This window comes from Triticum urartu, chromosome 1A, assembly GCF_056163025.1.
Source record: "Triticum urartu cultivar PI428250 chromosome 1A, HENAU_Tu73, whole genome shotgun sequence".
Lineage (NCBI taxonomy): Eukaryota > Viridiplantae > Streptophyta > Magnoliopsida > Poales > Poaceae > Triticum > Triticum urartu.
Genome location: NC_141873.1, coordinates 547772276 through 547794284, shown reverse-complemented (window position 1 = coordinate 547794284; position 22009 = coordinate 547772276). Strand labels below are relative to the sequence as shown.

Genomic DNA, 22009 nt, shown 5'->3' with positions numbered 1-22009 from the left:
GAGGCCACCGACTATTTTCATAGTTGTAGCGGTGTACAGAAAAAGCGCTACTACTAACAGTTTAGCAGCAGCGCTCTATTTTTATGCGCCGCTACTGCTAGTGGGCCCTCCTTGGTAGTAGCGCTTTTTCTGGAAAGCGCTACTACTAAGTCCAATAGCAGCAGCGCTTTTTGCAAAGCAGCGCTACTGCTAGTTGCGGCTGGTGCCACCTTTTCCACCCCTTCCCCTCCCTCTCCCCCACTTTGCCCTCTCTCCCCCTCCTTTCCCCTCTTCCCTCTCCACTCTAGTTCCACCATTGTTTCTCTTCTTCTCTCTTCCTCCTACCTCTCTTCTCTCCTCATTAATGGCACCCTCCTCCATAAATGGCCTCTCTCTTTCTCCTACACCTCTCTTCTCTCCCCCATTAATGCCCCCATCCACCATAACCCCTCTCCATTAGTTAGCTAGCTAGATTCACCTCTCCTCCCCAACAACTAGATCTAGCTAGCTATTTAGCCAACCACCCTCCTCCACATCATCTAATTAACCGTGTGCTCTCGGTCTCTCTCGGGATATATATATATATATATATATATATATATGGAGAGATTTGTGCTAGTGACATGCCCTCGAGTTGCTTATGTTTTGCCGAAATGTCGATTTATTTCCGTTACGGTGAATTTCAAGCAAACTCATATGTCCTAGTTTTAGGCAAGGTCATGCCAAAATTATATATATATGACTTTGAAGCATGCATTATTTATTTCATAACCCTTTTGCTTGTTATACCGTGCAGTCGGTCATGATGGTGAGTGGATGGAAGGTGGAGCGGTACATGCAATCCACGGTGATGGACATGTATGCAAATAATCGGACTAGGATTAGATGTCCGTGTGCAAGATGCAAGGAAGGAGTCCTTTTGGACCCTTTTGATCGTGGCACTTTGAAGGCGCACCTACTGATGAATGGTTTCATGGATGGCTATACTCAGTGGATAAGTGAAGAAGAAGAAGATGATGAGGACGTCCACATGGCAGGGAATAACAACATGGGGCTAGATGAAGAGATGAACGATCGACCAGAAGACGATGGCGCCGGACATATCGGCGGGGAAGAGTTCGGAAATGACAACAGTGCTACCTCTTGAGCACTTGCGTTGGTTTTCCCTTGAAGAGGAAAGGGTGGTGCAGCAAAGTAGCATAAGTATTTCCGTCAGTTTTTGAGAACCAAGGTATCAATCCAGTAGGAGGCTACGCGCGAGTCCCTCGCACCTACACAAAACAAATAAATCCTTGCAACCAACGCGATAAGGGGTTGTCAATCCCTACACGGTCACTTACGAGGGTGAGATCTGATAGATATGATAAGATAATATTTTTGGTATTTTTATGATAAATATGCAAAGTAAAATAAAAGCAATGAAAATAACTAAGTATTGGAAGATTAATATGATAAATATAGACCTGGGGGCCATAGGTTTCACTAGTGGCTTCTCTCAAGAGCATGAGTATTTTACGGTGGGTGAACAAATTACTGTTGAGCAATTGACAAAATTGAGCATAGTTATGAGAATATCTAGGTATGATCATGTATATAGGCATCACGTCCAAGACAAGTAGACCGACTCCTGCCTGCATCTACTACTATTACTCCACACATCAACCGCTATCCAGCATGCATCTAGAGTATTAAGTTCATAAGAACAGAGTAACGCATTAACCAAGATGACATGATGTAGAGGGATAAACTCATGCAATATGATAAAAACCCCATCTTGTTATCCTCGATGGCAACAATACAATACGTGCCTTGCTGCCCCTACTGTCACTGGGAAAGGGCACCGCAAGATTGAACCCAAAGCTAAGCACTTCTCCCATTGCAAGAAAGATCAATCTAGTAGGTCAAACCAAATTGATAATTCGAAGAGACTTGCAATGATAACCAATCATACATAAAAGAATTCAGAGAAGATTCAAATATTGTTCATAGATAAACTTGATCATAAACCCACAATTCATCGGTCTCAACAAACACACCGCAAAAGAAGATTACATCGAATAGATCTCCACAAGAGAGGGGGAGAACTTTGTATTGAGATCCAAAAAGAGAGAAGAAGCCATCTAGCTAATAACTATGGACCCATAGGTCTGAGGTAAACTACTCACACTTCATCGGAGAGGCCATGGTGTTCATGTAGAAGCCCTCCGTGATCGATGCCCCCTCCGGCGGAGCTCTGGAACAGGCCCCAAGATGGGATCTCGTGGATACAGAAAGTTACGGCAGTGGAATTAGGGTTTTGGCTCCTATCTGATCGTTTCGGGGTACGTAGGTATATATAGGAGGAAGAAGTACGTCGGTGGAGCAACAGGGGGCCCACGAGGGTGGAGGGTGCGCCTGGGGGGGGGGGGTAGGCGCGCCCCCTACCTCGTGGCCTCCCTGTTGGTTGCTTGACGTAAGATCCAAGTTTCCCGGATCATGTTCGGTGAGAAAATCACGTTCCCAAAGGTTTCATTCTGTTTGGACTCCGTTTGATATTCCTTTTCTTCGGAACCCTAAAATAGGGAAAAAACAACAATTCTGGGCTGGGCCTCCGGTTAGTAGGTTAGTCCCAAAAAATAATATAAAAGTGTATAATAAAGCCCAATAATGTCCAAAACAGTAGATAATATAGCATGGAGCAATAAAAAATTATAGATACGTTGGAGACGTATCAAACGACGGCGGAGAAGATTTCAGACATGGTGAAGAAGAGTCCGGACATGGCGGAGAAGAGGCGGCGGTCACGCTGCAGTCTTCGACGCTACTAAGTGTAGTCGTGCAGGACCCTCATGTTCGAGACCTCCTTCGCAAGAGTACGACTAACGAGAGAGATGCTTCTAGAGAGGAGGCCAAGCTGGCGCAACTTGAAGTAGACTCGAGGACTCCATTGTATGACGGTTGCGATCCCGAGGTGACCCGCTTGAGTTTCACACTCGAACTTCTAAAGACGAAGGCCAAAAACATATGGACAGACAAAAGCCTCGATGAGCATTTGAAGTTTGTACACAATAAAGTTCTTCCCGTGGGGAACCTGTGTCCTACTAGTGTCAAGGAGGCCAAGAAAATCGTTTGCCCTTTTGATTTGCCGCACATTAGGTACCACGCATGCATCAACGATTGCATCATTTATTGGGGGAGCACGCGGGAAAAACCAGTTGTCCAATGTGCAATGCTTCTCGATACAAGAAGGCATGAAAGAAATCTGCTCAGGAAGTTGTATGCTACTTTCCGATCACTCCCCGTCTGCAACGGTATTTCGTAGATCCTAAGGAAGCAAAGCTCATGCGGTGGCACGCGGAGAGGAAGAAGCCCGACGATGGAGATGATCCGAGGCTGAGACACCTCGTAGATGGTAGCGAGTGGAGAGCATTCAACGTCGTATATGGATTTGCTGCAGAAGATCCAAGGAGCATCGTGCTTGGTGCGAGTACCGATGGCATGAATCCGTTTGGAAACCAGAACACCAACCACATCACATGGCCCATGTTTGTATGGACGTACAACCTCCCCCCATGGAAGTGCATGAAGACAAAGTACATACACATGAGCATGCTGATTCAAGGGCCGAAACAACCGAGAAATAGTATTAACTTGTATATGGGGCTTCTGCAAGAGGAGCTAGACACGTTATGGAAAATACCGACATGGACATGGGACGCCAGCAAAGGAGAATATTTCCATATGAGATCCGCACTGATGACGATGGTGCACGACTATCTCGGTTACGGGTACACCTCAGGCCAGGTGTGCCACGGATACTGGGGATGCACGAGGTGCATGGATGATACAACGTATCAGCAGCTTACGTCAACGAAAGATGGTGGGTCCGAGAAAATCGTGTACATGGGGCATCGTAGATGGCTCGAGAAGGATGACCCGTGGAGAAAGCGTCGAGATCTATTCAATGGGTTGGCTAAGCTTTGAGGACCTCCACGTAAGAGGAGCAGCGCCGAAATCGACGAGCTATTGAGAAACTGGGAACAATGCCCCGCGTCGGGAAAGATCAAAAAGGCGCCAGAGCCGCTGCTGAAGGTATGGAAAACGAGGTCTGTTTTCTAGGACTTGGAGTACTGGCCCAATCATGACACACCTCATTGCCTTGATCCAATGCATATCACGAAGAATGTCCTCGAGAGCTTGCTTGGCACACTAATGAACATGTCGGAGAAGACCAAGGATGGGCCGAAGGCAAGGAAAGACTTGGAAGATTTGAAGATCAGGAAAGATCTCCACCGTAAAAAGTTGATGGAGGAGACGGAGACGAAGACAGAGGAGGGGGAAAGGGGCAGAAAAGTCAACAAGAAGGAGGAGAATTATTGCCCCCCTTCTTGCTTCACCTTAAGTGCGAAGGAGATCGATCAATTCATCAAGTGCCTTATGGGAATCAAAGTCAGTTCCGGTTACTGTGGGAAGATAAGCAAATTTCTAGACCCCAAGAAGAAAAGGTTCAGCTGGATGAAGTCTCATGACTGTCACGTGATGATGACGCAGATACTCCCGGTTGCCATTAGAGGGATAATGGAGAAGCACGTCCGTGACACGCTTACTGGTCTCTGCAACTTCTTCGACGTTATATCTCGAAAGTCCATAAGTGTGAAGCAGCTCCGAAGGCTACAGGAAGAGATCGTTGTCATACTATGTGAGCTTGAGATGTACTTCCCGCCCGCGTTCTTTGACGTCATGGTGCATCTGTGTGTCCACATCGTTCGTTGTACGTACATGTACATGCTACGTGCGCGCCTCTACTACGACACGTGCACGCCTCTACTATGACACGTGCATGCCTCTACATTGACTAGTATGTACGTATACGTTCGCGACCAGAATGACAACGCTAGTATGCTTCGACCAGGTGGGTCCCGACTGTCAAGCACTTCCTTGCCTGCGAAGATGTAGCTGGTCGGTCCCAGCAGTCAGGGGGCGAATCATTTTTTTGCCCATACGCACTTCCTTGCGTGCGAAGATGTAGCTGGTGGGTCCCAGCAGTCAGGGGGACGAATCGTTTTTTTCGGACGCACTTCCTTGCGTGCGAAGATGTAGCTCGTGGGTCCTAGCAGTCAGGGGGCGAATCATTTTTTTCGCGAAATACGGTGGCCTGTCCGTTGGGTCCCCGCTGTCAGGTGGAGGAATAATTATTTTGCGCGTAATAAGGAGGCACTTCCTTGCGGCTGCCGTGGACCCAGCTGTCAGCCTCTCCACGTACAGTACTCTTCTGATGGAAGTCGGTCGTTGACCACGTTGACCACACCGCGTCGAGAGCACCAGGACGGTGGTCTGGACGACGACGAGGCCTAGGAAGGGTACGACGCGGAGCCGGGGAAGACGTAGCAGTGGAAGCCCGCGCGGAGAGGAGTACGAGGGTTCACTGGTTCGGCTGCGGTGTGAGGCTGCCGGCGCTGCAGAATAACAGGGGGTGTGGGTGAGTAGAGGGATGGCCTGGCCAGCGGTGGGAGTAGTACGGGGCAATGAGGCCTCCGCGGCATCACAACCGGCCACGGGAGGCAGGAGCACGCGACACGACCGGCACTGCTTTGGGCGGCTGGAGCAAGAAGACCAGAGGTTGAAGAAGCACTACGGCCGTTGGATGGACATCGTACGATCACTGCAGCTAGAATCGTTTATATTGACTAAGTTTACAAAGCCCTTGGTACGCGTTAACTTAGTAGGCCCACAGCTCGGAATTGGCAGAGAACATATAGCCCATTTGCGATCTGTAAGAATGTACAGCCTATTTTTTTAATTCTAATGGAATTTACTATAGCCCATTTACAGTTTGTTAAAAGTACAACCCAACTTCTAGCTAGGACAACGATTAATAATTTCAAACAACCGCTCAAAACAGAATTCAAAAAAAATTCCCACATTTTGATGGGATCCGAAATATTTGTATCCGAAATTTCTAGTCAGGTTAAATATAATTTCAAAATAAAGTTGTATTACGTTAAAATCCAACGAAATATTGTGCGCGCAACAAGTAATGAAATTAAAATTTTCAAATTCCAAAAATAATATATTTTTCAAACTAATTACGTGTTTGGTGCATAGTAACTGTCCAGTTATTATAATTACATCCCATTTATTATTTCTTAAAATCCATTTTCTTGTTAAGCCTAATGCATACCTCCTAGGAGAGTTTGCAGCCCAGCGGGGCGGAGAATAACAAGTTGACCCGAATATTGTGTATAACTGTCGGCCCAGTTGCATTGCTGATGTTAAAAAAGCTATTTTTTTATACACACATTAAATTTTTTTTGTATAGATAAGGAAAATTTTTTCACACATATTTAACAATTTTTAAATACATGATTAACACTTTTTAAAACATATTTTTTAGTCAACAGTGGGCCCACAGCAAGCGGAGGAGGTCACAATACACATATTTTTTAAATACATGATTAACACTTTTGCAAAAACAATTAGCCCACAGCGAGCCAATTAGCTCCAGTCGGCCCACAGTGGGCCGACAGGGGCCAGTCGGCCAGCTGTAGGCCGACTGGAATCCAATCGGCCTGCTGTGGGCCGACTAGGCCCAGTCGGCCTGCAGCGGGCGGACGGTGTATTATTTTTGAATTTTTTTTACCCGGCATAATATTTATGAAAATTAATAAAAAATGTATTATTTAAGAAGAAATAGCGAAAAAGGCCTGTGTAGTACAGTACAACCTAACATGGTTACTCAGCCCACATTCAGCGACGCCAGGAAGGCCCAAACAAGGCTTTTATACAACTTTTTGAAGTCACTGAGCTCAATTGATAACTTAAGAAAAAAGTTAGATTACAGTGGAACCTAATTAGAAGCTGTCACGAGCAAATAAATAATTCAATGGGTCCCACTTGTGCGTGCGCGCGCGTGTGTGTGTGTGTGAGAGAGAGAGAGATAGAGAGAGACCCATCGGCCGATGCTCGTAAATACATCTTTCAGCCATATGCATTGCTGATACTCAGTAAAAACTTATATAGTTGACACAATCATATAGAACATCATAGCACACTGAACTTGCTACAAAAATTTCACGCAGGCGGCACAATCAGGATGGAAGCTGTGGATCGCTACGGGAAGGGCTATGTTGAAACCAACGAACTCGTACATAACGGTTCATCGTCTTTATCGATGACAGGGAAATATCTTGAATGTTGTGCAAAGAAAACAGACAGACAACACAATAAGTTCTCCTAGCACATTAAGTTGACGTACAACCCTTTCTAAAAAAAGTTCAGGTACAAAATTAGAACAGGTCACAATCAAATGTACTGGCATATCAGTGCTTCACACCCATAGCTCGGATTTAACTAGTATCTGACAATATTCAGTTGTTACCGCAAATTAGAGCACATCCAGGCAGCCAGCCCTGCCTCTTCTCCCAAAGAAGCAATGGCCTCCGCCACGCAATGGAGTAGGCCCTGTGCCATCCATCGTTCTAAGCAACACGGGGAAAGTCTAACGTTGACTCCTGTAATGGACGTCGTCGACGGACCCTGGCACCAGCGGCGGCAGCAGGACTTCGATTGATGGATTGACCACTTCTTCGACATGCACGAACACTCGATACAGGTACATCCCTAACGTGGTCCGCGGCGGCCTTGGTGGCGACGAAAAGTACAACCCCGGTTCCTGCACCGGTATCTCAACACCAATCACCTTCGGTATGGTGGACGTCTTCTTCATCCATGCCATAACCGTCAGAGCCCAGCTGTCTGGAGGAACAAACATACTTACGAGCTCATCTCCAAGGTCGTTGATAAGCTCGTTCATGGACTCGCTGTTCCAAGCACGTCGAGGCATGCCGTGGAAGGTAAGCTTTGTTAAAAACTCAAGCTCATAGGGCACCGAGCCCCATCCTGGGTGCAACCAATCAAAGCTCACCAGCGCGCCATCGCAGAACAAACGCCGGGAAGATTCGAACACACGACTGCAGTCGAAAGTTGTCCGGAACCTAACGAAGAAATCAGCCGGTGTCGGACAGACTTCGACGAGCAAGTCACTTATTTGGATGCCGTGCGCAATGCCAAGAGCTTTGACAAGGTCATCCGGCGAGACGGGAGGTCGGTCGCCTTTGATGGTTACCATCAGCACTTTGCCGGCAAACTGGTCGTCAAGCGTCGCCATGCCACTGTTGAGCGACAGCACGCAGCGACCGAAGGCAGGAAGGACCTCAGGATCTCCGGCTCGGAGATCTGTGTTGACCGGCGACATGATAGTGCGCTTGAGTACAGGGAGTACAGGAGGGGGATTTGGGGGAACTGGAGTAGGAATCGAGATTCCAGAGGTGGGGGAGGGGCGGGAGACTGTGGATGAAAAGGTAGCATGAATTTCGAGCACACGCCAATATGCTCTCGGCGCGCAAGCGCACGAAAACACTGGTGGCGCCCACATGTCGGCCTAAGAGTCCTTATTCATTATTTTTTGGAGAGCCTGACCTTTTTTTCAGGATCTTTTGAGAGCCCAGCCTGAGAGTCATAATTGACCTGTTTGGCATTGCGTTACTACTCGGCCCATATTCAACGACACCTCACTGGCCCAAACAAGTGTACATCATCGAAAAGACACTGGGCTCAAATTATATAACTTGAAAAAAGGAGATATACTCTAAACACTTGAGAATGGTGATGCCCTCATTTAGCCCACCAGTAGTTCGAGACAATAAACAGTTCGAAACAACGATATATACAACATTCAAACACTGACTAGTGCCTACTACTGACATAAACAGCAAGACATGATAGTTCATAAGAAGTCTTGCTACACCACCAAAACGCACCCATCTGCAGCGCTTAGACTCTCGTGATCCAGACAAGAATGACATTCTAAACAGAAGCAACTGTTACATAGTAAGAGTGACATAGACGAGGATGACCAAATGACAAGGAATATGCATAACAAAAGAAAGAACTACCCATCCAGAACCAACAGCAAAGACAACAAAGTCATTCGAAGAGATGATCCAACACCATCATAATTTGCAGCCCCGCTTCAGCGACCAGTGATCCGGAGACACCAGTACTCCACCCTTTCGATGCAACAAGCCAATTACCTATCAACCTGAAGGCTCGAACCACATCACTGCCTGTCGTAATTGAGACATCCAAGGATCAAAGTTAATCCGGATGCCTTTGTCATTCTCACCTTCTTTTGGCTACAGGCTGTATCATTGACAATCAGAGGAGTTTGCTCCCGAACTCCTAGGGCTCGCCGTGTAGACACAGTTTTCCATAGCAAACAGAGCCTCTCTGCCACCAAGGTCCTTGCCAACGGTGATCTCCTGGTTAATCAGATAATTGAGTCCGAGAAACAGAAGAGTGTGAACCAAGGCTGTTTACCTGCCTCCAACTAAAAAATCCTAAAGGCCCCAACAAGCTGGTATCCTGCTCATAGACGTAACAGCCACTGTCCGGATACTCACGTATTACACGGTGCTTGTATACAGTGGGGTTTTTGCAATATAACTTTTCCGGCTCATGTGTCCGAATGATCATCAGTCTTTTGCTGTCGTCTGATCGAGCGAGGAACTAGTTGTGCTTCCCTGTTTTTGGCAAAGGTGGTGTGATTACAAAGGGCAGTAACTGTAGGGACACTGCATCATATCAAAAAGGACAGGCATTGTTAATGTAAGATCAGCATTGTTCATAGTATGAGTAGGATAATGCAAGAAACAACATTGATATGTCCCTGTAGGAACTGGGAGGAAAATACAGGGAAATGTATATTGGGTTCGAAAATAGAGAAGTGCCATGCATGGTTATACTCATGTTATCTCGCAATCGATTCTTCACAGGAAACTACCATGTCATGCATGTTATGTAATCATGTTCTGTCCAAACAAACAAATTCTTCAAGGTAACTAACAGACCATGCAGAATATCCATACACGAACAACAGAGGTCGAGGATGTCACTGGGGAGATTGCTCCAATCACGACTCATATGGATGCTGCGCGGTTCGCGTTCGGCCATGGTGGAGTTTGGAAGGGGACTTGATTTACGGGGGAGAAGGATGTCGGTGCTGGAGCGGCTAGCGAGGGAATAGTGGTACTGGGGGAGGCGAGTGAGGCGATGGTACACAGGGGCACAGTGAGATGGAGATGTAGATGGAGTGGTGCTATGGGAGCGGAGAGGGAGACGAGGCGAGGCGCCAATGTGCTGTACATCGGCGGTGACAAACTGCACTGTGCACAGGGTGAGGCTGACTTTGTAACCCGAACACGCCGCCTGGACTAGTGTCAAGCGCAGGGTGTTGTCACTTCACTGTGAGGACCGGATGAATAGTATTTTGACCATCAAGTGTACCACAGTTGTACTACTGCTGCTGCTACTACTACTACTACTACTACTACCAGTAGGTACATGAGTACTCCAGTATTGTATAGCGTAAATAGGTCTCCCGTGCTAGCATGCCTGTTCACTTCATCGTTTAGGTATCATGCATATTGCGAGCAGAACCAAATTCTCGTGCATGCCCAATCAACGCTCTGCCGCGATGCATGCAGTGGTCGTTCTGGTGCATCAAGGACGGCATGCAGATCGTTCCACACTTGAGAAGAGGAAAAATGGAAAGGTAGAACGCGGCAGCAGAGGAAGAGAACGCTGGCTAACGAGGCTGGGAGGGGATTGAGTAGGAAGTTAATGCTCCACGCCTAAAGGTTTTGGCAAAACCTGATTTTCATAAGGTGACTTATACTCACCTAAATGGAGGGAGTATTCCTTAACCAGAGAATCTTGTGTCTCCCACTCACGCGCTCAAAAAAAACTACGGCACATTTTTTATCTGTTTGCATAGGTCCCACCTATCAGGAAGGATGGGCACGTACACGAACAGGTACGACTCATCAGTCTACCCGCATAGCCTTTTCGTTTAGTCTACCTAGCTGTCTAATCAACTGCCTGCACGCCACTTCTCCCATTTACTTCTCCATCGGGAACCGATTCTCCTCGGCTTCTTCACCTCCCCTTCGTCTTCATTTGCATCCAAACCCCACTGCGTTCACATTGTTTTAACCTCTTTAAATAATCATCTACTACTTCAGTTAGACTAGCCATCTAATCCTAATTCTCCAAACCATAGCTCTCCGTTCCAGCAGTTCCAAATGGCGATAGAGATCGAGATGCAGGTTTTTAGCGTCCAACATGTCCTCGTCGAACGCTCAATGCGCATAGTTGCCACCGTCACCGTCCACCCAAGGGTTTTTCGTCAGTGGATCAACAATGTATCCAACTCCCTCGAAAAGGTAGAGACAAGGGTCATCGGTCTCGACGCAGAGTACACGGAGCGTGCCCCTGGGAAGATCCAGCGCGCCGTCGTCCTTCAGTTGTGCTTCGAAGATGATGTTTTGGTGTACCACATCATACACTCGCCCTCCATACCAGGTGAGCTTCACGATTTCTTGTCTCGGGAGGACGTATACTTCTGTGGGGCAGCCATCGAAGGGGACAAACAGAAGCTGGAGCTGTACAACCTTGATTTGAATAGCATCGCTGACCTACAAACCAGAATCAAAATTCCTGTAGAAGTTTGTGATAAACAGACACCATCCCTATTCGACGTAGCAAATTTTGTGCTTGGTACAAATCTTCAGAAGGGTGACGAGACGGTGGCATTAAGGTCGTCTCGATGGGAGAATTATCCCTTGACGTACGAGCGGATAAAATATGCTGCCCTCGATGCCCGTGTGAGTTTCGAGATAGCTGCAAGGTCCAAAGAGCTTGTTGCGAAGCCGTCTCCCACAGAGAATGAGAACAAGAAGAAGAAGAAGAAGAAGAAGAAGAAGAAGAAGAGGCTGCACCAGCAGGAGGGCATTATGGATGGATGAACTATTTCCTCTCTTGTAAAAAAAATTATTCCCTCTCGGTGTATATTGATATAGATGGACTATTTTGATGGTGTGCATGTCTTTGGAACATAGTAGTAGCGTGGGTCCGCTTGACTATAAGGAACTATTTATCCGCATATATAGCTTTCTCTGCTACTCCTTCTAGTGATCGGTATGCAGTGCATGTGTCCGTAGACATGACAGCTTGTCCATGGAAGTTCAACTACGGCGACCATCACGTTTCATCTCGCGATTCCCAGACGCCTCTCTAACCCACGGCACCACACCCCCTGACGTGCGCCTCACCCCTCTCGGCCGCACCGCCCCTCTGCCTTTGTGTGCATGACATGCGGGCCACCTAAAATGCGGCGAGCATCAAGTTTCTACCACAGCCACCCGCGATTCCCACGACGCCGCTCGAACCCATGAAACCACACGTCCCCCGACCTGCGGCTCACCCCTCTTGGCCCCACTGCCCCTCTGCCTACGGGAGCATTACATGTGGACCAGTCACCTATCGGGTCCACATGTTATTGACTCAAAGGTAGGTGTAGTAAAGCGCTGAAGCTCAGTCTTGACGGCCCTGAGAGGGAAATGTAACTCCTGCGCCAGGGCTTGTGGTGCTCCCGCAGCACGAACTCGTGCCAAACTCGAGATTTGTTTCTTTACTATACATGCACGCAACGATTTAATGGACATTGTAATCTCAACATGTGATGGGGAGCTCTAAATTTGAATTTGAAACTTATAAAAAGAAAAGATTCAAAACAAATAAACTAGGAGAGAGGGAGTATGTCGTAGGATGTGTCCCTTACAAAATAAGTCCCCTGTTTTGTCACCGCGAAGATGCAGTTAGAAAGGAGCACAGCGTCTTCCTACTCGTACGGCAAAAAATCGGCCGTAGACAGCATGGTCCGCCTTTGACCGCCATGTGCAAGGTTCGTGCTATCTTATTCAATCTCACCGTGGTTCCATCATACCAATTCATGCGGTGGCCCATTGCATGGCTGATCCCAATGTTGGACAAAGGTTCTACGGGAACGGTTTCACCGTTGTAAATGTTGTGCAAATTGATGTTGGTAGCCTCCCGTACATATGCAAGCCAATCTCCACTCGCACCAAGCCTAACCTGTGAAACAGTGGGCAGGGGGAGAATTAGGAAATGGACACGGAAGTAGTATTTAGAATGCATTTACTACGTGATCAAACTCATCTTACCTGCTCATCGGAGGAAATCCGAGAACCCCTCAACGTCGGCATCTCAAGGGGCATCAACTTGCAACTATGGCCACGCCGCACTGGAGAGACCCCCAAGGAAACATCCTCGTGCGTTCCATGGAACATCAAGATGCATTTGTATGATTAGTTTATCTTGTGAGAGAAAAGGATGAACGAAGGAAGGCCTCTAGAGATAGAGATGGACACTACTACTACCAATGTGCTGGCCCGTGCGTTGCAATGGATCCAAAGTAGTAGAATAATACTTGTTCATGTGCTTGAAATATAAACACTCTAGTTTTGATATACATGTGTCAGCAGACATGACAGCTTGTCCATGGAAGTTGAACCACGGCGACCATCACGTTTCTTGTTTCTACCACTAAGCCACTGAAGTTTGGTCCCGTGGGCCCCGAGAGGGAAATGTAACTCTTGCGGCAGGCCTTGTGGTGCTCCTGCAGTACGAGCTCATGCCAAAACTGGAATTTGTTTCTTACTACTACCAACTAGTACTAGTAAGGTACACGTGCATTGCACGCATGAGATTTTGGTGGTTTGTGCATTATGCTTCTACATGTGGAGCTTTCTGGATTCTAACATGTGGCAAAATCTGGTGGAATGTAAGGTTAGGCAAGTTTGATTAACTTAGGCGAGTGTTTGATTCAAGCCACACCTTAGGCAAGCCACACTAAGGCCCCACATGACATACAGACAAAAAATGTGGCAAGATTCCCTTAGGCTTGCCAACTTGTTTCTCTCGTTTTGAAGAACTAATAACTTTGCCTAAGCTTAGTTGTGACAAAGTTAGAGTCTGTTTGATTCAAAGGATTTTCATAGGATCTTTGAAGGATTATAATCCTTAGGAATTTTTCCTATGTTGGTCATTTGATTCGTAGGATTGAATCATGTAGAATATTTTCCTAAGGATTCATTTGTACTACGTTTCACAGGAATTCTAACATGCACTCCAACCTCTTGAAAGAAATCCTTTGTTTTTCACGTGACACAATCAAACAAACTCAAATCCTATAGGGATCCAATGAACATGCCATTCCAATCCTACTTTTTTCCTATTCCCGTGTTTCTGCAATCCTATGAATCAAAGAGGCCCTTAGTCATGAATTAAGTTCAACCATGGAGTCTTCTAGATTATACATGTGGCAGAATCTGGTGGATGATATCCAACGGCCAGTAGTGCTCGGATTTTCCATCTTTGTACCGTTGGATTGGCTTCATCCAATGACCAACTTTCAAAGTTTTTCACACACTATGTAGGGGATATACATATAGATGTGCCGGTCCGTTGCAATGGATCCAAAGTATATATATATATATTTAGTGGAGTGCACTCTAAACACATTATCTATTTATTTTTCTCTAACCTTCCGTAGCCATGCAACCAAGCCACATAAGCTTCATGGGTTCCCCCCACATCATATTATTCATACTACGTTGATTGAAAAAAAGATAAATCACCCAAAACAAGATCTTCCTGTTTTTTGTTCCTACGATGTTGTGCCGTGCACGTACCTACTAGTTGTATAGTGGTACTACTAGTAATATAGTATCGGGAGTACAAACTTGGTACTAGTAGGAGTAGTACTAGTACGGAATTCTCCTACTCTATCAATGAGCCCCGTTTGACACCAAATTTCTTGGCTTCCGTGCTACAGCTGGATCTTCCCCTCGTTTCTTTTTTCCAACCCGGCGGCGGGCGGGGTGTCGGTTTGCTCAACGGCGGTCCCACATGAAAGTGAAAATGCTAGGCAACACGCCATCCCTAAGCCATGTGTCGTGACGGATGGGCCATGTTGTACTCCCGATTCCCGGGCGTGTGGGGGTGCGACGTGAACGTGGCAGGCCTTTTCCTTTTACTAGCAATGTGCTCGTGCGTTGCGACGGATCCAAAGTAGTAGAATAGTAGTATTTGTTCACAAACTTGAAAGAAATCACTATTGTTTTGATATACTCCTAATATATTACTCCCTCCGTACCTAAATATTTGTCTTTTTTGAGATTTCAAATGGACTATCACATACAGATTATATAGACATATTCTAGTGTTTCTAGCAAGATGCCCGCGCGTTGCACGAAGTTGATGGAAAAGGTAAGCACAACTTATAAATTGACGGATGGAGTACTAGTTACAGTGGTGCATATAATTAAGCAAAGGGATCGCACATGTCGGTATTGACTGGAACGAGAATGCAACAGCACAATAAGAATTAAGGCCACGATGATGTGATCGCAGTGGTGGTTACAGAAGGCAAGAAGAAAGATGGATCCACGAACGTACGACCTCCCCCTCCTCAACTTAGTGCGCCGGGCCACCGACCAGCGGCTAAGGAGCGGCGGCTTTTGTGGCGAGGTCGAGGTGCTTCTCAGCAAAGGCATCCAAGGCTTCCAGCCGGTTGAGGAAGGCCAACATCGTAGCATCCTCACTGGCCTTGTAGATACCTATGTACACGATTTCCTCGTACATGTGGATGTATAGGTCGACGAATTCTTGCAGGGCGAGGCGCGACCTCCAGGTGGACATTCTTCATGGCGTCAGCGGGCAGTCATAGGGCCACCAGTGCTTGAAAGAGGTTCCGGCCATGGAGGCCGATTAGGGTGGCAGGCAATGAGGAGCCCGGGCGTGCGGGCTGGAGGAGTATAGCGATGTCGTCCACAAGCTTCTTGAGGACGGTGAACTTGTTGCTGGTGGCAATGATCATCTGGTCCAACTAAGAGTCGTAGTTGGCGTCGAAGGCGGCCATCCACCAACCGGTCTCCAACACCGTCTGGAGACGATCCTCGGCGCCATGCCGCAGGCCGGCGTCGTGGACCATCTGGCGCAGCCGCTGGCCGCCCACGAGCATCGCCGCCATGGGTCTGGAGTGAGCTCTTTTGTGCTTAGTGTAGGTGCTTAGGCAAATGCTTAGGTGCGTACGATGTGGTAGATGCATTGGAATGGAGGGGCGCCTTTATATGAGGGCAATGAGGGCAAACTGCATTGCATTCACATCGTGCAGCCTCTTTTCCCGGACCTCCTCCCATTACTTCCCTCATGCATTAATTGAAGAAGGATGCATTGGCCGTTCAACATATCAAGAACCGCTAATCCCTCCCTCGTCTGCATTAAAGCCGTATCGGGAACTGCGCCGCCCGCTGTCAAATCGAATACTCCCTCCGTCTAGGTGAGTATTAAGTCATCTTAGGAAAACCAAATAGTAAACACATAGGCATGGTGCATTAACTCTCACGTTGTTTCTTATTTTTTGACATAAATAGAGGAATCAACCAAGAAGAGATGTGGGGCTTGTACGCTTTTAATAACTTGAGACTATCAAACATGACATGCAGTGGTCAGTTCGTTGCACAAGAACAAATACAACCCACGTCAGCACACACGCATCTTATATGACATCACATCCAATGGCTATAGAAGATGAATGAGACCAAATTATATCTCATCTAGATGAGTTCTAGCAAAACTGTATTAATAATACTTAGTACTCGTGTGCCATGTATCATATATTAGTATCATGTAGTACTTTATTTATTTATGAGGTATCCAGATGGCACTGCACCGCCAAGAAAAGAGGGTAACATCAAAATTATGGACTACTTTTTTGAGTATGTTGGTAAGGTCCGGTCATAGTCACTTGTTGAAATCTCTAAAAAGACAAATACTCCCTCCGTCCGGAAATACTTGTCATCAAAATGGATAAAAGGAAATGTATCTAGACGTATTTTAGTTTTAGATACATCTCTTTTTATCCATTTTGATGACAAGTATTTTCAGACGGAGGGAGTAGAAAACAGAGTTGGTGATGATGGTGTGCGTGCCATCCTGCAATATAGGCCATCGGATTTATATCTAACGGATAGGAAAGAAACTATGGCAATTTTGCAAAAATATACCCACACGTCTCTCCACATTTGTAAATAAGGCCTTCCCTCGTTCAACCTTTTCTCTCACAAGATAAACTACTCACACAAATGCATCTTGATGTTCCGTGCAACACACGGGCAGCTAGCTTATTTCTTTTAAAATAGTTACTGCGATAATTGGGTTGAAGTGATATATTTTATGTCTGCCCCAAATGATTTCAGATTCACTAGTAGTAACAATGAAAAGTTTGCCTTGTTAATTAACAGAAAACAGGGTGAAAACTATCACATGAGGCCGGTAAAAACAAGGCACACTGGGTTCAGCGTCATCGTCACTACAGCTGTGCGCGCGCGAGAAGTCTACATATCGAGGGGGCTACCGAGCGAGGCACTGAGACACAATGTTTGAGAGAGAAACCAATTGACAGATTATGATCAGATCGAGTTAGCACCCTTTTGCTGTCATTGTTGGGGGGGGGAGGGAGAGAAAGACGTATCGAGAGTGTGCGCGGTAGGCACAGAGGTACAACTAGTGAGTGTGTGTGTGTGTGTGAAAGAGGAGTAGATAGATTATTATCAAGATCGATGTGCCACCTTACTAGCTCCTTCGGTGCCGGGTAGTGTGTGTGTGTATGTTTGAGAGAGAAGCCATTCGATAGATTAGTATCAAGATCGAGGTGTCACCCTACTCCTTCGGTGTTGGGAAGTGTGGGTGTGTGTGGGGGGGGCAGTGACACTCACATATCTCTACTCTTATAAAAACAGAGTTGGTGATGATGGTGTTCCTGCCATCCTGCAATATAGGCCATCCAATTTATATCCGACGGACATGAAGGAAACTATGGCAATTTTGCAAAAAGATACCCACACCCCTCTCCGCATTTGCAAATAAGGCATTCCCTCATTCATCCTTTTCTGCCACAAGATAAACTTCTCATACAAATGCATCTTGATGTTCCGTGCAACGCATGGGCATCTTGCTAGTAGGGAGAAGAAGTTTGTGTGACACATATCTAGCTATATTAAGAGATAGGTAGACAGCATATGTGTGAGAGACATTAGTGGCTGTGGGTGGGCGGAATTAAAGGGGTGGGCGTGTTAGACATAGAGAGCGTGTGTGTGATACGTCTCCAACGTATCTATAATTTTTGATTGCTCCATGCTATATTATCTACTATTTTGGACTATATTGGGCTTTATTTTCCACTTTTATATTATTTTTGGGACTAACCTATTAACCGGAGGCCCAGCCTAGAATTGCTGTTTTTTTACCTATTTTAGTGTTTCAGAGAAACAGAATATCAAACGGAGTCCAAACGGAATAAAATCTTCGGGAACGTGATTTTCTCACCAAACGTGATCCAGGAGACTTGGACCCTACTCCAGGGAGTCAAAGAGGAGGTCACGAGGGTGGGGGCGCCCCCCCTAGGGCGCGCCCCCTGCCTCGTGGGCCCCTCGGTGCTCCACCGACGTACTTCTTCCTCCTATATATACACACGTACCCCCAAACGATCAGAACAGGAGCCAAAAAACCTAATTCCACCGCCGCAACTTTCTGTATCCACGAGATCCCATCTTGGGGCCTGTTCCGGAGCTCCGCCGGAAGAGGGCCGTCATCACGGAGGGCTTCTACATCATCATAGCCCTTCCGATGAAGTGTGAGTAGTTTACCTCAGACCTTCGGGTCCATAGTTAGTAGCTAGATGGCTTCTTCTCTCTTTTTGGATCTCAATACAAAGTTCTCCCCCTCTCTTGTGGAGATCTATTCGATGTAATCTTCTTTTTGCGGTGTGTTTGTTGAGACCGATGAATTGTGGTTTTATGATCAAGTCTATCTATGAATAATATTTGAATCTTCTCTGAATTCTTTTATGTATGATTGCTTATCTTTGCAAGTCTCTTCGAATTATCCGTTTGGTTCGGCCAACTAGATTGGTAGTTCTTGCCATGGGAGAAGTGCTTAGCTTTGGGTTCGATCTTGCGGTGTCCTTACCCAATGACAGAAGGGGCAGCAAGGCACATATTGTATCGTTGCCATCGAGGATAACAAGATGGGTTTTATTTCATATTGCATGAATTTATCTCTCTACATCATGTCATCTTGCTTAAGGCGTTACTCTGTTTTTAACTTAATACTCTAGATGCATGCTGGATAGCGGTCGATGAGTGGAGTAATAGTAGTAGATGCAGAATCGGTTTGATCTACTTGTCACGGACGTGATGCCTATATACATGATCATGCCTAGATATTCTCAAAACTATGCTCAATTCTGTCAATTGCTCAACAGTAATTTGTTCACCCACCGTAGAATACTTATGCTCTTGAGAGAAGCCACTAGTGAAACCTATGGCCCCCGGGTCTATTCTCATCATATCAATCTCCATCACTTTAATCTTGCTTTGCTTTTTTACTTTGCTTTTACTTTTTTACTTTGCATCTTTATACCAAAAATACCAAAAATATTATATCTATTAGATCTCACTCTCGTAAGTGATCGTGAAGGGACTGACAACCCCTAATCGCGTTGGTTGCGAGTAGCTATCGCTTTGTGCAGGTACGAGGGACTTGAGCGTGGCCTCCTACTGGATTGATACCTTGGTTCTCAAAAACTGAGGGAAATACTTACGCTACTCTGCTGCATCATCCCTTCCTCTTCGGGGAAAACCAACGCAAGCTCAAGACGTAGCAAGAAGGATTTCTGGCATCGTTGCCGGGGAGTCTACGCAAAAAGTCAACATACCAAGTACCCATCACAATCCCTATCTCTCGCATTAGATTATTTGCCATTTGCCTCTCGTTTTCCTCTCCCCCCAATTCACCCTTGCCGTTTTATTCGCCCTCTCTCTCTCTATCCTCCCTCTCTATTTGCCTCTTTTGCCCGCTTGCTTTTTGTTTGCCCGTGTGTTAGATTGCTTGTTTGTCGCGATGGCTCAAGATACTACCAAATTGTGTGACTTCACCAATACCAATAATAATGATTTCCTTAGCACTATTGCTCCTCTTACCGATGCTGAATCTTGTGAAATTAATACTGCTTTGTTGAATCTTGTTATGAAGGATCAATTCGCCGGCCTTCCTAGTGAAGATGCCGCTACTCATCTGAATAGCTTCGTTGATTTATGTGATATGCAAAAGAAAAAAGATGTCAATAATGATGTCGTTAAATTGAAGCTATTTCCTTTTTCGCTTAGAGATCGTGCTAAAGCTTGGTTTTCGTATTTGCCTAAAAATAGTATTGATTCATGGAACAAGTACAAAGATGCTTTTATCTCTAAGTATTTTCCTCCCGCTAAGATCATCTCTCTTAGAAACGATATTATGAACTTTAAACAACTTGATCATGAACATGTTGCACAAGCATGGGAGAGAATGAAATTAATGATACGTAATTTCCCTACTCATGGTTTGAATTTGTGGATGATTATATAATTTTTTTATGCCGGATTGAATTTTGCTTCTAGAAATCTTTTAGATTCGGCCGCGGGAGGCACTTTTATGGAAATCACTTTAGGAGATTCTACTAAACTCTTAGATAATATTATGGTTAATTATTCTCAATGGCATACTGAAAGATCCTCTAATAAAAAAGTGCATGCGATAGAAGAAATCAATGTGTTGAGTGGAAAGATGGATGAACTTATGAAATTATTTGCTACTAAGAGTATTTCTTCTGATCCTAATGATATGCCTTTGTCTACTTTGATTGAGAATAACAATGAATCTATGGATGTGAATTTTGTTGGTAGGAATAATTTTGGTAACAACGCTTATAGAGGGAATTTTAATCCTAGGCCATATCCTAGTAATCCTTCTAATAATTATGGGAATTCCTATAACAACTCTTATGGAAATTATAATAAGATGCCCTCTGAATTTGAGAATAGTGTTAAAGAGTTTATGAATTCACAAAAGAATTTTAATGCTTTGCTTGAGGAGAAATTGCTTAAAGTTGATGATTTGGCTAGAAACGTTGATAGAATTTCTCTTGAGGTTGATTCTTTAAAGCTTAGATATATTCCTCCTAAGCATGATATCAATGAGTCTCTCAAAGCCATGAGAATTTCCATTGATGAGTGCAAGGAAAGGACCGCTAGGATGCATGCTTCCAAAGATGCCTTTATTAAAGCGTGTTCCTCCAATTCCCATGAAAATCAAGATGAAGATATAAAAGTTATTGATGTGTCCCCTATTAAATCTTTGTTTTGCAATATGAATCTTGATGAAACTGAATATGATCTTCCTTTACCTAGAAGGCGTTCTAAAAATTCAGAGTATTTAGATCTTATTGATGAAATTGATGAAAGTTGGATTGAAAGAAATAAAAATCTAGATGTTGCTAAACCCACTATATTGGATTTCAAGGAATTTAATTATGAAAGTTGCTCTTTAATTGATTGTATTTCCTTGTTGCAATCTGTGCTAAATTCTCCACATGCTTATAGTCAAAATAAATCCTTCACCGAACATATTGTTGATGCCTTGATGCAATCTTATGAAGAAAAACTTGAGTTGAAAGTTTCTATCCCTAGAAAACTCTATGATGAGTGGGAACCAACTATTAAAATTAAAATTAAAGATCATGAGTTTTATGCTTTGTGTGATTTGGGTGCTAGTGTCTCTACTATTCCCAAGACTTTGTGTGATTTACTAGATTTCCGCGATTTTGATGATTGCTCTCTAAACTTGCATCTTGCGGATTCCACTATTAAGAAACTTATGGGAAGGATTAATGATTTTCTTATTGTTGCAAATAGGAATTATGTGCCCGTAGATTTCATTGTTCTTGATATAGATTACAATCCTTCTTGCCCTATTATTCTTGGTAGACCTTTCCTTAGAACGGTTGGTGCGATTATTGATATGAAGGAAGGGAATATTAGATTTCAATTTCCATTAAAAAAGGGCATGGAACACTTTCCAAGAAAGAAAATAAAATTGCCATATGAAACTATCATGAGAGCCACTTATGGATTGCCTACCAAAGATGGCAATACCTAGATCTATCCTCGCTTTTATGCCTAGCTAGGGGCGTTAAACGATAGCGCTTGTTGGGAGGCAACCCAATTTTATTTTTATTCCTTGATTTTAGCTC

General features: G+C 45.1%; 1 protein-coding gene across 1 annotated transcript; it reads left to right on the top strand.

Annotated features, from left to right (window-relative positions):
* Nucleotides 1-781: 781 nt before the first annotated feature.
* LOC147992523 (uncharacterized) lies at nucleotides 782-4537 on the top strand. Its single transcript, XM_087539051.1, has 3 exons — nucleotides 782-1112; nucleotides 2709-2907; nucleotides 4510-4537. Exons 1-3 carry the CDS (start codon nucleotides 782-784, stop codon nucleotides 4535-4537), a joined length of 558 nt encoding a protein of 185 aa, XP_087395177.1.
* Nucleotides 4538-22009: the final 17472 nt, after the last annotated feature.